The sequence below is a fragment of the Lepidochelys olivacea genome, assembly GCF_965140295.1.
Source record: "Lepidochelys olivacea isolate rLepOli2 genome assembly, chromosome: 2".
Lineage (NCBI taxonomy): Eukaryota > Metazoa > Chordata > Testudines > Cheloniidae > Lepidochelys > Lepidochelys olivacea.
The window spans coordinates 34,292,883-34,314,924 of NC_140412.1; the positions used below are offsets into that span (position 1 = coordinate 34,292,883).

Below are 22,042 nucleotides of genomic sequence, written 5' to 3' on the forward strand. Positions count from 1 at the left end.
AGGGCAGCTGCAGCGGTATAGCTGTGCCGCTGTAAGGTCCAGTGTGTAGACATAGCCTTAGTCTGCTGTAGAGCTATCATTCCACAGAGCTCTGAAAGACACAGTTATTTTCCGCTGCATCAGGTCTGTAAATTAACAGAAAAATCTCTCTATCGTCTAAGGATACTACAAAATTAAGTTGACCTAAGTTATGCTAATATACAGCCACTGCAGTACTTAAATTAAAGATACTTTTGAATATCCACATACGCTCCTTGTGTCAGCAGTGTGCCCTCACCAAGAGCGACTTAACTGTCAGTGTGGCATATTGTGGGACGGCTTCTGAAAGGCAACAGTAGTCGTTCAAGTGGGTGGAGCTACATTTTAGTGTGGACACTTACAGAGTTAGGTCAATGTATGCTGCCTTACATCAATCTACCTCTGTTGTGAAGACCAGGGCTAAATATACTGGAGAGGCAAATGAAAGGAGGGAGCGGGAAAGAGGTGAACTGCCAAACTCAGCGTAAAGTTCAAACAGGAAAAAAGCAAGTAAATGCAATTAGTCTTCATGGATAATTTAATCAGTTTTACAAGTAAGATTGTTTGAGTAATTTGTTTTATGAAAGAGTCAAGACCTCAAAATCGCTAATTGTTTTTTCCCTTAATCTCTAAACATTTCACCCTGTTAAATTTCTCCTCATACATTCGACTGCATTTTCCCAATGACATTGAATTTCTCACTCCCTGAGAATATCAATTAAATCTTTCAAAACAGGAACGTTCAATAGATTGATTCCAATCTTATGTCACAACAAGAGGGCAGAGTAAGAAAAGTGACCGTGATGACAGTTTGTTAAAAAGTCCTCTGTCAAAAACTGGGTATTGAACTATACCAAATATTGTCAAGCCCTCTGTTGCTTTTGGCAGCCCCCCAGACAGCACTTTAATTATGAATTATATGAAATCTACAATCAGGTTTCTGACTATCTTGAGAGCTTTGGAGATCCTGTAACCTCTGTGAGATGAACCCAATATATTTGCGTCAGGAATAAAGACTGAAATAAACTGCAGACAAAGTTTATGAGATGGTTATAGTCAGGGCTGAAAATAAAGATTTAAAGAATGCCCATGTGGCTCTCTCAATGATCTCATTAGCTGCCACCTCCCATCTGGTCCACATCAAGTGTTATCCCAAAAAAGATGAAATACTGTGCAGCAGCCTCATCAGAAGAATTAATTTAGATGTCACATGCTCTTAGGGGCTGGGTTATGTTTATTGACTCTACTTCAGGTTGACCTTGGGGGGAAGTGTTCAGAGGCACAAATTGGAGTTAGGTACCCAACTCCCATTAATTTAAATAGACAAGTGGGGCCAGTTCCATAGAGGATTTATTTAAGAGCCTAAGTCCAAAATTTAGATCCTCATACCCTCACTCAGATGCCCCCTAACCTTGTAGGCACCTAAAGCCCTTAGGCTCCTAATTTTCCACTGATAAAGTCTCCTAGGCACCAAAATGTCTGGCCATGTGCATGCACACAGCTACCTAAGCCCTGGCGCCCAGTGTCTAGCTTGTACCTGAGCCTTGGCAGGATCCTCAAACTAGGTGCTCCTCTGCCTGTCATGCCTACAAGTACATATATTCAGAAGCTATCTTAGATCACATATGCTGGGTCAGGTCCCCTCACACAACACAGCTGGAAGAGGTACTATTGCCCTCTTATGCTCTGTAGCCCAGTGGTTAGCGCTCACTCAGGATGTGGGCGCCTTCAGTTCAAATCCCCATTTTACCTGGAGCAAGGACTTGAACCCAGGGTCTCCCACCTCCCAAGTGAATGCCCTAGCCCCTGAGCTGTGTGGCATTCTGAGGATGGCGCTCTCAATGTCTTTTTTATGTGTGAGAAAGGACTGACCTGGCTTTGTCGCCTAACTCCAGTAGCGGGTTCATGGCTGTGAATGGAGACAGGCACCTAAGCTTAGGCCACACATGTCTCCTCAGCACTTCCTACTGGCTAGCTTAGGCAGCTCTCCACTAAGCATGCTGGCTTTTGTGAATCCCATTCGTAGGCACCTCACTCTTCCTGTGCATTATACAGAAAGCCTGTGCACCTAACTCAAGGCTGTCAATGCTAGTAGGTGGCAGGGTACCTAAAGTCAGGCGTCACAATGCTCAGCCTAAGTTCCCTTTGTGGTTCTACCCCATGGATGCCTAACTACCCTTTGTCCCTTTGAAAATCTCCCTGAGTCTTTTGGAAGGTATAAAAGATGCAAGTGTTTTACACTTATTGAAGGTTACACATATCTAAAACAATATTATTTGTTTCTAAAACATTTATAAAGCACTTATTGCCATAGTATGTAGGTTAATGTTTCATAAGTAGTCAAATAAGGCTGCAGGTCTTTTCTATCCCTTTGTTTGGAATGACAACATTCAAAATGGCAATGTCTACCAGTTTAGAGAAGAATGATCCATAAAGCCCTTGCAACCCTCCCTTTGAACCCTTGTATCCAAATACCTGTGTTTAAAAGGTTTAAAATTTCTGGGTGAATTTGTTTAATTCATCTCTCTTTCTCACATAGATCTATATGAAGTGGACACTCATGAAGTATTGAATATAGCGATTATCAATATATTTATCATTCAGATACAAAATGATTGGCATATGATGACATTTTTCTTTAAAAAGGGGGAATATGAAAAATATTATTAACAAAAGTCAGTTGTATGTTACAGTGCTTAACAATGATATATAGAAGGATGGACAATAGCACATAAAGTATTTGAATAACAACAAAATGGTGACTGACTTAAATAATCTTCTAATACATTCAATAGAAAAGTCAGAGTATGACTGTCCCCGAACATGCTCCTTGTTAATTTCACATTGTGGCCTATTAACATTATTCAAAAGGACCCTGCAATCCAGATAATGTGAAAAGCTCATGGGAAGCACATGCTGTTTGATTTCATTTCCTACCAACAAATTTCTTCTGTACAGTCACAGAGATGTTCATAGTTTATACACTTTTATCCATATCCTACATTATAGTCTTGCTGACACTGTGCTTTACTGAAATTATAAAAACCATCCTGCTCCTCTAAGGTCCAATATAACAGAAAGGTCCAAATCTGGTATAAGAGTAAGTTTAGTGGCTGTCTTTCAAATGATAAGTAAAATATGGTTCAATAATTTAGGTTAGGGTTTCACTCTCCTGTAGGTGCTCTGCTGCTGAGCACAAATTCTATGGGTGCAAACACAACATACAAGGGACCAGAAAGAGACACTGGATTTTCAAAGGAACCTTTCATCCAACAAGGCCACCCACATACTCTCCTCAAATAAGCCACATTTGAGTCTGTCAGATCAGACTTGAATGCTGCATGTTGTGTTTGATGGACATGAGCTTGCATTCTGAGGATTCAGGAAGCAGAAGAGGGATAAAAACTGTCTGGTCACCAAGTGCCCACACTCCAGAAAGCCATTCCCAGAGTCTGTGAAGAATAAAGCAGCCAAGAGAAGCCCCCATTCTAGAAATTAATAGCCATGATAAACACCCAATATACTACAGAATTACAGTATATCTGGTGAATTGAGGGGCAGTAGCGAATGGACAAGAGGTTTGAGCCACAGTTTCAAACAGGCCTCAACATTCCTATACATTTACGCACATGTGCATGGAAAGCCTGCATTTGTGCATACAAAACAGATAATTAGGAAGGCCATTTCCCCAGCAACTACATCCAAATGCTGCCACCATCACCCCTTTGGGGGGTTTTCTTGTTTTGTTTTGTTTGCTTCCACGACTGCACATTTTACACATACAAAATTGGTGAGTGTGAGTTCAGAGAAATGTGACCAATAAGACAGTCATCCCAGTGTTCACACGGGCAGCTGTTATATTTTTAGGATATTTTTACAAGAATGTTTAGTGATGATCTTTCACTCACCCACAGACATTCAGAACACAGGTAAGGCAGTAGAACAGTAGAAATCTCCCATACAAGGGTAAATGTGTCTGAAGTATTCAAATAGATTTAATTTCTTTTAATGAAAATTAGTTGGTTTCAAATTTCACAGCTTTTCACTAGAAGTAACAGCATCATTTAAAAAACACAGGCCACAAAACATATTGCAGAAGAGCAGCTGCCCACAGTGGGGATCAATGCCCACAGTGGGGATCAATGTTTATTTCTTTAGATGGTTTTAAAACAATGTAGTGATATGGTATCTAAATCATCTTTTGTTTAGACAGTATACTGTATGATGTAAGGTTGCTTGACATTTCCATACAAACGTAATTATTAGAGATCGTTTAACCTCAAAAAATTAGGAAGCTCTTTTCAGTTGACATAAGCAACTAGAAGTCTTGATACTTACAGAAACATGTACAAATTATCTATAATTTTGAACACAACCTTTTTTAACCTTCTCAGAGCCTCCTCCCTTCTAGTGCACAAGAGGCTTGCTTTTCCTACCTTTTTGCCTACTTCTCTTCACAACGCACTCCAATGGCTGACCTGAAGGACCCAGATATCACTGTAGACAGTACAATGAAAATCTCTGCTCAGTGTGCAGTAGCCATAAAAAAAATCAAACAAAATGTTAGAATCCATGGGATACTGAATAACATGAACATATCATAATGCCATAATATAAACCAATACTATGCCCTCACCAGGAATATGTATCCCCCTATCTCAAAAAGAATATAGGAGGAGAGGGACAGTTCACAGATGGATGATGAAAATGCATGGGAGCATGGAAAAGCTTTCAAAGGCGAGAGACAGAAATGATTGGGACTGTTGACCTATGAGAGGAGATTACTAAGATGAATAACGAATAGTATAAAGAAGGTAGATCGAGCACTATTCTTCACCCATCTCATAACACAAAAACAAGGGAACAGTCAATGAAATTGAAAGGTAGCCAATTTAAAATTGATAAAAGGAAATTAAATTCCTACACAAGTAGTCTGTGAAACTCATTGCCACATGATATCCATGAGGCCAAATGTTTCCTGGAATTCAAAGAGAGATTCAATATTTAAATGGATAACAAGAATATCCAGTGTTGTTGTAGTGTATTAAAAATAAACAAAATCTTTCAAGCATCAGGCATAAGCCAACCTCTAACTATTGGGGATTAAGAGGAAAATTGACCTGGGTCAGTCTGTCCCATACCTGCAGGGTTTCTTCCTCTGAAACGTCTGGCATTGGTGTAGACAGGCTATTAGATAAGCTGGACTATTGGTCTGACCCAGCAGGAACTTACTATGTTCTTTTGCAGCTATGTGGGAAGTCTGCACTTCACTCTTCCTTCCCTTCTTCCCACACAACTCTTCAAAAAAGCCACTCTCGCCATTCCACCCTCTACCCCAACACACAACCATGCTGAAAATCCAGTTGGTGTCCCAGCATCTCCTCTGCTGAATTCAAAGTAGAGAACTCTGATGTTAGAGGCTTTTGGGACACTTGTGGGGGCTTGTAGAGGGATATGGGAAGAGGCTTCTCAAAAACTGTGAACAGGGAGGGAAAGAAATTAAAAAAACGAAAAGAGGGAAAATAAAAACACGTTATTGTACTAATGAGAAACCTCTCTCTAAAAAAGCCCATATATAATCATACTTGGAAGCATGTGGTATGATAAAGAGTAGTACTAAAAATATTAAAGGGGGAAATTAGTCTTAAGAAAACTTTGATGGAATGTTTCACAACTCCCCCCTATGACGCCTCTGAGTGCTTTTTCTATTAATACCATTTCAGAATTTTATTTTCTTTGGGCAGCATTTGTAGGACACCACTGAATGCAAAAACCCCAGATCAAGTCCCACCTTCCTGCTGTTCTTGTTCCTGTAAAATGAAATGGTAACTAATGCAGCTTGCCATGTCTATATTGTGAGACAGTAAACAGAATCCAGCTGCATCTGTGTTCCAACTTTGAAACATGAGCATTAGGTTTTCTCTGTTCGGCTTTCTCTTAAGTTTCTACAAGATTATGCTGTAGTTACAGTAAAACATCAGTTGTACAGCTTTCTCCTTCTTTGGTTATTAGCCCCATAGGTATAACTTTGTAATCAAAGAGAGGTCAAATATATCAAAATAAAAGTTTGCCAGAATTTATCTGGCATAAATCCTCCCCCCAAGAGTTGATTATGAAGTGTTACTTGTGAAAAAAAAAAACAACCCACTTAGTATCCAAAATCTAAGAAATTAATTTAAAAAGACTAAAAACATAAATAACATAGGTCTGAATGCAAAGGGCAAAGTAAACTATTGTCACTATTGTATCCAGTGGTTTAAACCCCCCCAAACAATGGATTATTATAATCAGACATAACTCTAACAGCAGAATCTGCTGACACTGGAGGAAACATTTAGGAAGTATGCACTGCAAAAAAAATCTCGGTTTTTGAATTCCAGCTCAAGAATGGGACTCCCATTGGACTGGGAACAATGAACACTAAACATTAAAAAGCTCCATCTTTGTTTGCAAGACATGGACTTGTTCCATGGAGTCAAAGAAACCTCACATCACTGAGCTAAATATGTGCACTGCTCGATCATTATCTAGTCCTGGTAGAATACTGCTGGTACTGCTTGCAACAGGTTCACAGACGTTTCTATGTATGTGGAGGAGCTGAGAAATCAATGACGTCTAAATAGAAAGGGGACAAGGTGATTACCCAATTGAAAAGGAAAAGATCCAGGTTTTATTTTTATCAGGCTAGCTGTGGAACATTATGAGCTAATTTGACTTGGAACAAATGCTGCCTCTCACCCCCATACCCCACCCTCACTCCCCATGGGCATGAAAGGCACTGAAGGCAGCAGTCAGTGCACTTATATGGAGGATTCACACCCCAGGAACGCTGCTGATCTTTGTTCTAAGTATGCAACATCCACTCCACAAACAGGGAATCCAGCCACCTATGCTTTGACAGCCATGGAGAGAGGGTCTCCGCACTCTGCAGCCTGAAGGGGAGGATTCATTCCTTTGCCTCCCACAGTCTTAGCTGAGCATCTTTATATAATACCTAGGTAAATGGCTGGTAAGCAAAATCCTGATCCTGGCTAAGTCAATGCCAAAACTTTCACTGTCTTCAGTGGAGCCAGGATTTTCAGTGTTGCCAATTTCTAATGATATTTGGTGTTTTTCTTAAGGCCTAGCCCCCCTACTCATGAGAATACCAGTTTAATTTTTTTTAAAAAAAGTTGTAGTAAGTTTTTAATGCTATGGCTGTGGTGAAAAGCTGGAACATGAACACCCTTAAGGTTAAAAAAACAGAAGAAAAATAAAATGTACCCCAAATTTATATTTTTTAAACTCTCATGATTTTTAAGCCAATCTCATTATTTTGAGGGGTCTGACACATGATTTTTGAACAACCTCAGGCTGGCAATACTGTAATTCACAAAAAACACAACTTCAGAACCATCTCCTTGTGCATATAAACTAGTATGAGTGACCATGGATTTCCAACTAGTGTTAGCCTTCTAATCCCTTGCTTGTTCGTTCAATTGTTTGTAACCACTACCTGTTGCATCTTCTTTTAAATTAGACTGTAAATTCTTTGGGAGAGAGACTGTCTCTTACTCTGTGTTTCTACATCACCCAGAACAATGGGCTTCTGCGTATTATCACACTATAAATAAATAATAACACCGTAGTCCAATTGTATAGGATGATGCAGGCTCTAGTATTTGATTTCTTACGGTAATAGTATATTGCCTGAATTGGGTTGATTACACTATATTGGGTCTTTCCAGACCCAGTAATCTGCTTGTTTTGACAAACTGATGAACAAGAAGTTATACTTTTGCGATATTTAAATGAAAAAAAATCCACTAATCCTTGCTCCTCTTTCTTTTGAACATTTAGTTGTAAATCGTCCATTCCACATTTTGAAAGTAAAATTTTACTTTCTGTTTATTCAAACATTCATACTACCTACCTGAAAAGAATTACACTTCTCCAATCAGAGAACAGAAACGAATCATATGACTCATTTGACCAATTAAAACTAAGCAACACAGCTTGAAATGCATACCACAGATTTAACAAATTAATGAAAGGTTTTGCTGAATAATTTCAAATGATTAAATTTGAGAAAAAAATCACAAGAGGTGAAATTATACATTATGAAGTATTAATTTGACTACTGTACTTACATCAGTTGTGGGAGGTGGAAATTATAATACTATATTAACATGTAATCCAGTTTATTTTATCCATAGTTATTTTGTTCCATCACATCAGCCACTGTCATACTATGCATACTCAGTGCACAACTCAATGTGCATTCTCTTGAACACAAAATAACCCAACACAGCCATAAAACAAAACCCTTGCCATACTAACAACATTTACAGGAGCCACAAATTGCCAATCAGTTAAAGCTGTAAAACAAAATGGAAATGCTTTGTTAACTGGCAGTTTAATTCCTTTTTTTAAATTGTTTCAGGCTGGTGGTTTGATGCCTGCGGCCCTTCCAATCTGAATGGAATGTTCTATACTGCTGGACAAAACCATGGAAAACTAAACGGGATAAAGTGGCACTACTTCAAAGGTCCCAGCTATTCCTTACATTCAACAACTATGATGATTCGGCCCTTGGACTTTTAAATGCACTCAAGCAGCGGACACAAGAACAAAACACAATATCACTCTTTATCTGAAGAACTTCTTGTGTAACCTTCAGATGTGAAAGGCTGGGGGCTTCATGAAAGCAACAAGTAGGAGCTACACAAAGTTGCTCCACTATCACTTCATAGCCTGCAGAAACTCTACACAAGTCAGCCCATATGCTGATGACATTGGGACGGCTTGGCCTATGAGAAAGCGGCTGTAATGATTTTCCAGTGGAGGAGAACAAGTGAACTTTGTGTTCCTGTTACTGTGACTGAATCTAGTGTCTGTTGGCAGATGCCTTTTCTTTTGTGTAAAAAATGCAAAAATATACTGGATAATACTGAAGAACAGAAGCAAATCTACCATAATCTATTGAGAAGAATAGCTTTCAGCAGTGAAATGGCATCACATCTATGCAAAAGTATTACAGATAAGCTTTTATTAATGCACATCTTAAACTATTCAAAATGACCACTTCAATCATTGTCTTTCTTAAGTGAACTGAAGTTAGATGGATGGATTTCTCTTAAACCCAGAATCAAATAGTGTACGCTAGAGTTATTTTTCATTCAGCCCTTTTCAAATGTAAAACATGTTCCTGATAAACATACTGAGTCACAGTGCATGAAGAATGATAAGGATAATGTGCAGAAAATCGTCAATTGCTCAGCACTGTTAGGGCAAAGTAAGTGTAGGTAATCCAGATAATTGGCATAATCCTTGAGCCAGGATTTTTAGTGTGATAACAAAAGTAACCATGTTTTTTCCCCTTCAGCTTTTGCCTGCATTAAAAACAGTGTGAATGTCACACTGAAAAATTGGAGGAAAGTTTAAAGAATGTGAAATATATCATGAAGAAATATGTTCTTTTGCATATACGATTTCCTTTCAAAGTACACAGCAAAGCAGACTGTTAGGGTGTATAAAAATGGCATAAACATGTAGTTTACCTGGATGGATTCATTTTAAAATATCTTTGCATGTGCACACTTTAGCGTTAATTATTTTAAATTGTTATTAGATCTTCATTTCTTCACTATATTATTTCACCTATTTTGTGAATAACTGAGGCAAGCCAGCTTTACACTCTGCTTCAGCTATTACTATAAAAAGTATTCATCACAACATTATAGAAAATAAAGGAATAATTATGAATTGTAAATAGCATGTGTATATCTCTACAGTAAGAATAATGGCCATTTAATTTGTACATGCTGCGTTGACCCTATTAAATGTACATGAATGCAAAACTACAACAGGATATAATATTAAACTAACTCTAGAAAGGTGCTACACATGTTACTTCCCATAGCAATGTGTCATATCAAGTAATTTCTTTTATACTAAAAATGTGGCATGGGTGCAGGGTGAGCTGCACATTTCAAATATTGGAATATTTAAGGTGCCTATAAGAAAAAAGAAAGTTTGTAACAAAGAGGTTGGGTTGCATCCCACCTTAAAGCTATTATACTTTCTATTTAAAAACCTGTGTTGACATAATCTGATGGGGAAATCAATTTTGCAAATTAGTCTCTGCATTCAATTCCTGCTTTGAGAAAAATAAAGAGGCTGATCCTACTCCAATTGAACTCAAATGTAAAATGTCCATTGATTGAAATGGGAACAAGATCAGACTCATTCAACATATGTGGCTGGGGTTGTTTGTTTTTGTTTTATTTAAAAAAAAGCTATTGTTGAAATCAGGCAAAACAACAATCTATTGGTTGTGGGGTTTAGTTTTGTTTTTTATAGATTTTTTTAAGGCAACATGAAAGAACAAGGAACACCACAGGATTCTTTTGTAATTTTGATAGCTCAAAGTTTTCCAAGTAGGAAGGACTTTGTTTTTATGCATCTGTATGGTTTTTTAAAATAATCCTGCCCAAAGGATTAATTTGTTCTTTCTGTGGGTTAAATTACCCAACTATTTTTTGCTCAGCAGTTCTCCATAGCGCTGCTTTGTCTCTGTTTCCAGCAGTCTTCGCATTGTGTGTAGTCATCATTTGGGTGCAAAAACTGTCGTCTGCCTTCCTCTGTGTTCTCACGTGATTTTTTTTTCCAGGTCTCTGAGTTAGGAATGCCATTTTGTAGATATTGTTGCAAAAGACAAAACACATTAAAAAAAACCCCAGAGCATGATATATACTGTTTATTTATCTGGGTTTGAAAAAAAATGGGGACATGGGTTCCTATCCTTTATAATAAAACATTTTAAAAATATTTGCTGACTCTGTCCTTTGCTTTGTTTTGAACATGCATTTTTGTGGCAGAATGCTATGTCGTTTAACATAATGACATCTCTCCCTCTCAATAATGTTCAAATGTTCAGACTGCTCTTATGCAGGGACCCTCACTAGTTTTTGTGCATAAATGAATATCTTCTTACCTTTAATATATGTATCTGGGTTTTATTTTACTCACTTTTCTTGGTTGAAATAATCAGGTTATATGTCACGTTCTTAGTCTGACAAATACAACTTGCTTTCAATTTTTGTTTAATCTCTCACATTCCACTGGCCAAAATACAAATTAAAGTGCACTGGTTGTTTCTCTTGCCCTTCTGACTGTTTGTTCTTTAATCACCCTTTGGTTTATGATGTCTGGCAGTGGTAAATCTCAACTGATTTTTATTCTCTTAGCCTAGAAATGCCTCTTGTTCCATTTGTATGCCTCTCAACAATTGAGGGACCAGTTTCAACCTCTCTTTGTAGTCCATTTTATCCTCATTTTCTCAGGAACTTCAGCTTAATTAGACTTGTTCATTGTACATATTCAGATCAACCTAGCTTTCTAAATCAATACAAAACCCAGGGTGTAATAAATCCATAAGACCATATTTTACCCTTCAAACTAAAAATGCTGCAGTATGCAACTGAAGAGGCACAATGAATGGAAAAGGCTTTTATTTAGCTTTGATTTATATCAAAAGAGCAATTACCTTGAAAATGAGTAAGAAGACTGCTTGTTCAAAACCTATCAGTGATAATAGCAACATCACTTCTAGTCTCGATTTCATCCTTTTTATTGTGACAAATACACAGAGAGCAGATAAATTAGGAGAGGTGTATTTCACAACAGGTAGAATCTGAAATGATTTCTAATTCTGTCTCACACATCACCAGATTGTTGTCTTACATCAACTCTTCTTCTGATATTATCCAGCATTCAAGAATTCAGAAATATATATCTTAAATTGATGAAAATATGGAGAAATCAGTCATTTCCTAAAAAAGAGATTCAACATAAAAAGCCAGATAGTGGAGAACATCTACTTCTTAAAAAACAAGCAAATACTAGATCAAGGTATTGGGGAGATACTGGGAGGAGGTAGCTGGTTCAGGAAATTGTTAATGAGATATGGAGCCTTTTACGATTAGGACACCAGTATGATTCTAGCCCAGATGACTATTGATCAAGTCTGTATTAATTAATAGCCTATATGAAATGAGTTGGCAGTTTCAATCTCGTTTCTAACAGAATGTCACAAAGCACACCCTTTTAATCCAGCTCTTTTTTGGTAAATCATAGGACTGAATGGTCATAAAAAGAAAAGGAGTACTTGTGGCACCTTAGAGACTAACCAATTTATTTGAGCATGAGCTTTCGTGAGCTACAGCTCACTAGAGACTGATCTAACCATTAGTCACAGACAGAGTGCCTCCTAGGACAAGACTGCAGCAAACTGGGAGGGAGACATGACAAATCCTGCTCAGAAACCAAATGAAAAACAATTCAACTATCAGGGAGGCAGTTTTAGTTGTTTTATTTTTGGAGGAAGTTGCATTTTTAACTCAAAAACCTGATGGACAATTTCAATAAGGACTGCTTTTTTTTTTTTTTTTTTTGAGCAAATAATTGTCTATCTTCAAGCTAAGATGGCTTCACATCAACCACTTGAGAAAATGCATGGTGTTTGGATATGAAAAATGCTATTTATCATGAAATTACAGAAGCTGGGAAACAGCAAAATTCTTCATGCAAAATGTGTAACTAAAAGTTTCAGTTTTGCATGCTACAGAACATCCTCTCACTGACTGCAGTGCATCTGTTTTGTGGAAAATAGCACTTGTGACACTGCACCCCATATTCTTCACAGCGATATTGTTCTGATATGATTATGACATCTTGCATAAAATACATTATGATTATAAGACATGTGAGGTGTCATTGGAAAGATTATGATTTACTGAATATGATTATCCTATTTGTATGCATGTATCATTTTTGTATCTGAAATTAGGAATATTGACTGTATATTTGTATTACAAATGTGTTTACACCTGGGGAATGCTCACTCCGCAAAAGGCTCTCAGTCTAGATGACTGGCTGGGAAGGGCCCATTCATGTTAATGAGCCATTAGGAGACAACAATAGGCTTTAGGAGAAGCTTATCTCCCACCTGGGAGCCTTCCTGAGGATGCTGCAGACAGCCTCCGACACATGGTTGCTGTGACAATACAAGGACATGTGACCAGGTCACTTGGTGCTGGACTCCATCTTGGGATACCAGTATTTTTCCACTGACGGGGCGTGGGAACCAAGCTTTGAAACAAAGGATTCCCGCCATATGCAAAGGCTATTTAAGGCAGGGGAGTGACACCATCATGGCTCTTCACTGACTTCCCAGCCAAAGAGACTCCTGGAAACACCTGAGGAACAAAGACTGAACTGGGTGAAGTGCTGGACCCAGGCTAAAGGGGAAGGGGCAGTGAACAGAGTGGGGCAAGGGGGTTCGGTTTTGTGCGATTAGAAAGTTGGCAACCGTAGCTTCTATTTTTAGGCAGGGGGAACTTTATGTACAAAAATATGCTCCTGTTCTCTCTCTTGTCAGGAGCCCAGACAGTGCCATTCATCATGACATGGGGGTGCCATCGCAGTAAGGGTGGGTCTGTTTCACTTCTAAGCTACTCACAGCGTTCAGCAGGAGTCAAGCTCCACAAGGCCTGAAGGTCCGATGAAGTGAGCTGTAGCTCATGAAAGCTTATGCTCAAATAAATTTATTAGTCTCTAAGGTGCCACAAGTCCTCGTTTTCTTTTTACAAGACCTGAGGACATTGGGCTGCCTCACAACAGCAATAAAAGTGCTACCAAAGCACACTGCTGCCCAGGCAAGTGAGCTGGAGAGAAGCTACCCCTCTATGCTCTATGGGTAAAAAAATGAGGCTCTCCAAGGATATCTTTCAGTTAGATGGAAAGGTGGGAGGCAGACTGAGCCCCTCCCTGTGGACCTCTTCCAGAGAGAGGAGAGGAAGAGGGCGGGGAGGGGAGAAAGAAAAGGAGAAGTTGACAGAATATTGTAGTTGGGGGTATTGAAGGATGAGATGAAAAATCAGAGGGCATGGGCAAAGAAAGAAAAGGACAGTGAGACTGAAAAAGAATGTATAGGAAAGACTGAGGTGAGAGCACAAGAACAGAAAGAGAAGAAGGGGAAAGAAGATGAAGAGAGAGATGAAGGAAGCAAAGCAAATAATTTGTAGGAAGATGAAAATCAGCATGTCTTTGAAGAGATTAAATGAAATGGTTGTGGATAAAAAATAATCTGAAAATTTAACACTAGACAAAACGGAGAAAATAGTATTAAAGGAAGAGGGATGAAAAGATATTTCAAGACAATGAAAATGAGAAAAGGAAGGGAAAAGGAACAAGGAACAAAAAGAAGGGAGACAATTTTATTATTGTTATTTTTATACAGAGTGTTGTGCCAAAACATTACAATAAGATACAATAAACATAGTGTTAGACATGATGGGCCAAAACCCATAGTGGCATGCAAGCAGCTTGCTTACATATGGATTGCAGATCTGGTCCAATATTATTAAATTAAATTCACATACCCATAAGCATGTTTGGAGAGCCTGCAGTTTTGGTGGATCTGCCTCTATTTAGCCTGCATAATTTCCCTTTTGCACGGTTAGATTACAATTGTTTTATTTCTGTAATCATTATTGGGTAGTTAGCCAATATATGAATTCAACACAATAGCATTTTTAATTTATTCTTCTTATTTAATACTTCTAGTGCAAAGTAGATGCCGACAGTGTTTTACATCTTGCAAAACATAAAACAAAGCCCAGAGAAGCGGCCCATACCTTGTGGAACCACTGGTGATATTGTCTGTAAGAAACAGACTGTTCTCTTAATGTGAGACAAGAATCCATCAGTCAGATAAATCAGCTTCAGATAATATTTATTCTTCCACTAAAGACAAGGATCTCCCCGCCTTCACAGCCCCCTCGTGCTTATATTTAGAATCACTATCTGCTCTCAAGGAAACTACAAATCTCAGATCTGTTCCCATTCAGATGCATCACTGAACTGCAGGTTTATTTTCTTTTGGGTAATGGAGCAGAACTCCCTGGCGAATATTTTGCTTTTGAAGCAAAATTCTTTACTTTATTTTCATTTACAATTTTCTGCTTTAGAGTTCACCTTCCACCCACCAATGATTATTATTTGATTCCTCTTCTGAGAGCCTCACCCAACACAATTAGTGCTGTAAAGTCTTTGGGAAAATTCTCCCCTCTAGGGCTATGTCTGCACTTCACACCATTTAGCAACATAGCTGTGCCGCTACAGCCGTGCCTCTAAAAAGCACGCAGTGTAGCGGCTCTTTGTCAGCAGGAGAGAGCTCTCCCGCCAACAAAAAAATTCCATCCCGCCCATGAGAGGCAGTAGCTTTGTTGGCTTTTTTGAGAGCTGTCCCACCGACAGAGTGTCACACGGGTGTTTTTTAACAGTAAAACTTTTGTTGTTCGGGGGGGGGGGGGTTTCACACCCCTGAATGACAAAAGTTTTACTGACAAAAGTCCAGCGTACACAAAGTCAAAGTCATATAGTGGTTCTTGTCTCCAGTATGCTGCTCTCCCTTCATGCCTGCAGCTCTCATGGGGGGGAGAAAGCACCGAACCACCACACATTCCTTACTGTCCCTTCTGTACCCTTCATTTTGACTTCTGGAGGGTTATTCTGCCATAAAAATTCACTCCTGAGACAAACACGGTTCCAGGACCTGCTTTATACCAAAGCTGCACTTTGAGCAGCTCCGGTGTGAGTAGCTCAATGTGGTTTTAAAGTCATCTTTGTGCTCCTCAGCCCTGAGGTCAACTGAGGCCCAGCTACCCTCCACCCAAAGCAAATCAGCTTCATGGTTACTTACTTGGTACTAGCTGTGTTCCCCAGAAGCTATTACAACGGCTAGGGACCATAGGAGCATAGACGCATCCTGGCTATGCCCCCTTGCTCCTGGGAAAGCTCCAGGCACAAGGGTCTGGGAATAATATGGTTTAGAAGCCACCTGGAGTGGCCCTTTGCAGCAGCGGATTCTGCTGCACAGGAGGAAATGGTCCACTTGCCAGCTAAGCTGGCTTTAGGGCTTTGTGCCCTTGGAGCAGCTCAAAACAGCCTTAATGGTGCTTCAACTCTGGCCCTTTGTCTGCCAGGTCTCAGGTCGGTTGGGAATCAGTGATCTAAGGTGGCACAACTGTATTTTATTTATTGTATAATAGTTACAACTCTGTTAGCTGAAGAACACCATACAGGAGGATTGTGTTTGCTGCTTTATCAAAATATAGATACATATGTAAAATAGAAGGCAACTGCCAGTTTCCTGAACGCTAAGGGGAAGCCATGGCCATTTACACCTACAGAGCATCTGGCCTCAAGCCTTTTGCAGAATCTGCCTATTAATTGGCAATGTGATCTCTTGCCATTGGAGCTTTGGGGAAAACAACAAATTCCCTACAATATGTAAAAAAATTAGCTGACATCATGTTGAACTTGGTTTGCTAGCAAGGAACATTGTATTGCCAAGTATCATGCCACAATGAAGGGACAGAAATGTACTTCTGTGTGTCAGATGTTTGCAGTTTTATTACAAGAGAATCAATAAGTAGCAGGCAAGTATGGCACCATTACTCCCCCACTGTTTGAAACAGGCAAACTCAGATTACACTGGCATCTCTCCTGACACCTCTGTCTCATCACAGGCTACCTGTGAACTGTCCCAGAGACCCATACCACAGAACCTGATTCCATTTGATGTAACCCAGTATAGAGAGGACCAGACCCTGCACAAAGCCAGTACCAAGATCTAGAGAACACAAAGATGAATTTTAAACCACTGTTGTACTTGCACCACTGTTCAGCTCAAACAGCCCACAACATATCACTCTATAAGTTGAGATGTTTGGAAACAGATATTTCTTCCATTTCAAATAAACTGAAACACACAGTGAATAAACCATGTTAAATAATGGTGTGGAGGTGGAAGTGTATGTGTGTGTGTGTGTGTATATATATAAAAATTCATCTTATGATAAAGCAAGAAGTTGTAAAAAGAAAAGGAGTACTTGTGGCACCTTAGAGACTAACCAAATTTATTTGAGCATAAGCTTTCATGAGCTACAGCTCACGTCATCGGATGCATTCAGTTGACAAGAAGTTTAAGTTATTCAGCAGCCACAATCCACTCTGAAATAAATTACATTCTTTATCCTTGATGTTTTTGACATTTGCTGCCACCTGTAGTTCAATATTCAGGTTTTACATGAACACCAAAGAGGCTGAGCTGGAATGAAGGAATGCTGATCTAAAAAACCTAAAGGGACTGATAAGGCCAGGATTTTCAAACATGAATGCCCAAAGTTGTCTATAGTTAGGTACCTAAATAAGTGCTTTCAGTTTTAAATATACTAAGCTCCCACCGACTTCATCTTACTTCAAATGTATTAAAAATAAAATGGTATTGTAAGAGTATGGACTTTCCCAAAGGGGAATACAGATGTGATGAGGACAGTGAAATGTATAGTGTATTCCAGAAAGTACAGGTGCTGGCCAAAGACAGGCACATAAATCAATATTTTGCAGATACTGGCAATCTCCTTATTCTGTATTTTGTGCTTTCAGAGTTTAAGACAAACAAGCAATGTCATGTGTATGCATGAAAGCAGGAAGTCAACACCTTTAAAAGGTCAGGTAGTATCTACTAAACGTTGAACAGACTTGGAGTCAGCAAATGCCACATACATGAAGAGGCTTAAGTAGGGTGCAGAAGGAGAAAGGCAAGATGGTAGAGGCATGTTATATTTTGTGGGTACTATTGTCATAAATATAAAGGGAAGGGTGCTATAAAATCCCTCCTGGCCAGAGGCAAAATCCTTTCACCTGTAAGGGGTTAAGAAGCTAAGGTAACCTCGCTGGCACCTGACCCAAAATGACCAATGAGGGGACAAGATACTTTCAAATCTGGAGTGGGGGGGGAAAGGCTTTTATCTGACTGTGTGATACCTTTGCCAGGAACAGATCAAGGATGCAAGCCCTCCAACTCCTGCAAAGTTAGTAAGTAATTTAGCTAGAAAATGCATTAGGTTTTCTTTGTTTTGGCTTGTAAATTCGCTGTGCTGGGGGGAATGTGTATTCCTGTTTTTGTATCTTTTTGTAACTTAAAGTTTTGCCTAGAGGGGAATCCTCTGTGTTTTGAATCAGAGTACCCTGTAAAGTATCTACCATCCTGATTTTACAGAGGTGATTCTTTTACCTTTTCTTTAAATAAAATCCTTCTTTTGAGAGCCTGACTGATTTTTCCATTGTTCCAAGACTCAGGGGTTTGGGTCTTTGAACATTTTGTAACCAATTGGTTAGGATATATGCTCAAGCCTTCCTCAGGAAAGGAGGTGTAGGCTTGGGGTAATATTTTGGGGGAATAGGACTCCAAGTGGTCCTTTCCCTGACCCTGATTGTTTGTTAAATCACTTGGTGGTGGCAGCGATCCCAAGGCAAGAAAGGAATCTGTGCCTTGGGGAAGTTTTAACCTAAGCTGGTAAGAATAAGCTTAGGGGTTCTTTCATGCAGGTTCCCACATCTATACACCAGAGTTCAGAGTGGGGAAGGAACCTTGACAACTATTAAATCAGATTTTAAAAATAAGTACAGTAAAGGAATGTTCACGTTACAATGTCACGCACTCAGAAAATGCAAGAATGCAGCTTGCCCTTTCCCCCTTAGTCCAGTTCTCTGATGTATAATACATTATGACACAGTCTTTAATTACACAATCCCAAATTGTTTCTTCCACAGGGTCCCTGAATCATTCAGTGCCCAAAGGTCAGACTGAAATACCAGTTTTGAATTGTGGAGAATGTTTAACACTCTAAGAATACATCCCTATCTGTCAAAGTGAAAAAGGATCTGTCTATTCCGAGATCTATATTTACTCTGGAAAACATTCATAAATCAATTAGAAATATAAAAATACAATTTCCTTTCAAAATGAAAACACATTTTTTCCTCTTTGTGGCACCTGAGCAACATTTGTTATAAGATAAGGCCCTGCTTCAAATTAATAACTGCAGAACAGCCAAAGCTGCTAATCCTGTTGCTATACGTAAGGTATCTAGTTTCTTTGACCTCTCACTTTCCACTGTACCAACCACAGTTGCATAGCGGTTAGGATTCAGAGGCCACAAGACCATAGATAACCTTTAGACTCTACTGGGACTCTACATACAATTATTTTTTTAAAGGAACTAGTGGTGAATCAATATTTAGAGAGCTGAAGAAATCAAGTCGTTCATAGTATTTTTTTTTTCCATTTTCAGTTTTAAAAGCCATGAACTTAGAAGCTCTGAACAAGTAAAAATGAACAGCAATGAAGACAAAAGCAGAAACACATCACGCATTCTCATGTCCTATAACCCAGCAGGTGAGCACTATGGGCACAATTTACTCATCACTGCCTCTGGGGTATCTATGCTGCACATCCAGCTTTATTCAATTTCATCTATATAGTAGTGAGCACCTTGTACTCCATAGTATACTGCAGCTAAGATCCCACTTTGAATTGCTCATTTGTAAAGAAAATGACAATCATGTACCATGTATCCCAGCAAGAATGTCGCTTTTAGAACAGACAGTACTTTTAGAGGAAGGGTCGTCTTCTTATTAAAGCAGTGAGCCAGGGATCAGGAGGCTTGGATTCAAATCCCAGCTGTATCCCAGACTTCCTGTGTGACCAGTCACCTAAGCGCTCCGTGCCTCAGTTCTCTGTCAAAATAGGGATAATAATACATACTTCCTCGCATTCTTTCAATACTCTGTCTATTTGGACAAAGTTCTTTGGGGCATGGAGTGTCTCCTCCTGTGTTGGTTCAGTACCTAGCACAATGATCTTGGCTGGGGCCAATAAGCACTACCAAAATACAAGCTGATAATAAATAACCAAAGCATCAAATTCCATGTTTCGAACAGGGACACCCTGAACCTGGGGAAGGCATTAACTTCATTTCTTGGCATCTTTTTAGTGCCTCTGAAAGCAAAAGTAAAGCGATTTATCACACCGACGTGCCCCGCCTTTAATTACAGAGCCGATTTTACAGTCTGTTGATTCCCTCATCATGCCCAGACTACAGAAAAAAAGAAAATTCATGACTGCAGCCTTCTGCTTCCCTTGCGGGCATTGTCAGATCAGATGGGAAGGAATATTAGCTGGAACATACCCAATATGTCAAAACACTGAATGGATTATCAAATAAATCTAATTTGTAAAAGTGATCTTTAGTACTCAGCGAGTGAATTATGAGATTAGTGTCACAGACGGGTTAAACTTAGTATCCCACCAGGAAATATTATGTTATGCCATTTATTCCAAAGTGTTTATCTCCAGCAAGTTATCAGAAACAATGATTATGCAACAGATGTTGCTAATGCTCATTCAAACAACAATCTGCCAAAATTCATCCACTTTACAGTACTATGAAATGAACCCCAATGACAAGACTTAAACATTTCACTCTCCTCCCTTAAAAAAGGCTATATCCTGGAGGGAATCATTTTGAACACCACTGTCTTTGCTTGTTTATAGTTGTCTACACTAAATTCAAGCTTTGCTGGGTTGGGCGCGGGGACGGTTTAACTAAATTATTAGGGCCTGATCCTAAAAGTAGCAACCCCCCGCCTTTGAAAGCCATTAATATTGCATCCGACGCACAACCCCATAGCAAGGTAAATTTCACCCAATAATTTTGCAGACTGTCTGAATTTAGCTTCACATGGGACCTGAAAATTCCTTCACATGGAAAATAAATGGACGGTTAGCCTGCCGAAAGAGACAAAATAAACCCACCCACAATGAGGGGCGGTAGCTTTGTAGGTAGGAGAGCGTCTCCCACCAACAAAGCACTGTCCACAGCAGCACTTTTCGTCGGTAAAATTTTTGTTGGTCTGGGGGGTGGGGGGTTCACACCCCTGACCGACAAATGTTTTACTGATGAAAGTGCAGTGTAAACATTGCCTAAATTTTAAGAAGTTGAGGGTCAGAACATTATCAGCTCCATTACAGCCCTTGGTGCTAAAGGTGAGTAGGTGCAACTTATTGCAGCAGGGGCCAACCAGCCCCAAGATCAGGAAGCTACAAAGACTGTATAAAACTATCTGTCCCTCCCTCTTTCCCCTCTTATCCTGAGCCGTGCACAGTTCAGTTGGACCAGAGGCTCCAAACTGAAATTGACAAACAACTCATCATGTAGCAGTGCAATTTCACAGTTCACTGAACCATTAAACGATCCAAATTATTTAATCTTGGTTCCCAAGGAAGCCACAATCTTTTTGCCAAAAGAAACTTGCTGCTGACTTGTGCTCCTTAAATTAATTCATTTTCTTGTATATGCCCAGGTGGAACACGGCAAACTGACGCAGTGACTCAGTACTCCCCATTGCAAACAGAGCAGCGTCTAATATAATCAACAGGGCAAAACTCCGAGATACGGCATGGAAGGGTCAGGCAAGACCATGAGATTCACCTTGTGGAGTTTCTTACTAACTCTCCCTTCAATAAGAAGGGATGGGAAATAAGGGGCAGGATTTGGCAGCTACCAGCTAATAAGCAACTTATTTAACTGGTAAGGATTGCCAATGATGGTGTGAAAAAAAGTCCCATGCAGCAGCATGATGGTGACTGCGTTCTGGTTCATCAGGGTGGGTGAAGGGGAGGTTAAAGTGAGGCGAGCCTCAGAGCATTGAAGCTGTAATAGAAAAGATTTAAAAAAAAAAAAAAACCCAGTGAGACTGTTTGGCTGATGGCCTGACCATTTTAGAGCAGGGAGAAAATCCTAAGGGTGATCAAGCAACGAGGCCTTTGTGGGCAAGCTCTCTGACCCAGTGACTGATACTAACGGGGCTGGTCGTTGAGTTGTCTGGTCTGTACTCAGTAGACCCCCGGAAGTGCTCTCTCTCTCTCTCTCACACACACAGAAGCACTCTCTCTCTCTCACACACACACACAGTTAGAAGATGAAGCAGTAAATCAGGAAATCTCCAAACACAGCAGGGGTCAGTTTACATTATGGAAAGGTTACAGTTGAAAACCAAAGTAGTCTAATTCTATTTTCAGAATTCAGTACCTAGTGCAGGATTATATTTAATGACAGACAGTATGGTGTCA

At 39.5% G+C, this 22,042-nt stretch overlaps 1 protein-coding gene across 3 annotated transcripts in view; it reads left to right on the plus strand.

Annotated features, from left to right (window-relative positions):
- The window catches only part of ANGPT1 (angiopoietin 1), a 209,831-nt gene extending 199,022 nt beyond the window's left edge, over positions 1-10,809 (plus strand). For 2 of the 3 annotated variants that reach the window (XM_084618518.1, XM_084618519.1), the window contains one exon: positions 8,441-10,808. In XM_084618518.1, coding sequence (XP_084474644.1) covers positions 8,441-8,601 — 161 coding nt within the window. In that variant the 3' untranslated portion in view covers positions 8,602-10,808. Of the gene's footprint in view, positions 1-8,440 lie in introns of all 3 variants that reach the window. The other variant, XM_084618520.1, reaches the window with a different exon arrangement.
- Positions 10,810-22,042: the final 11,233 nt, after the last annotated feature.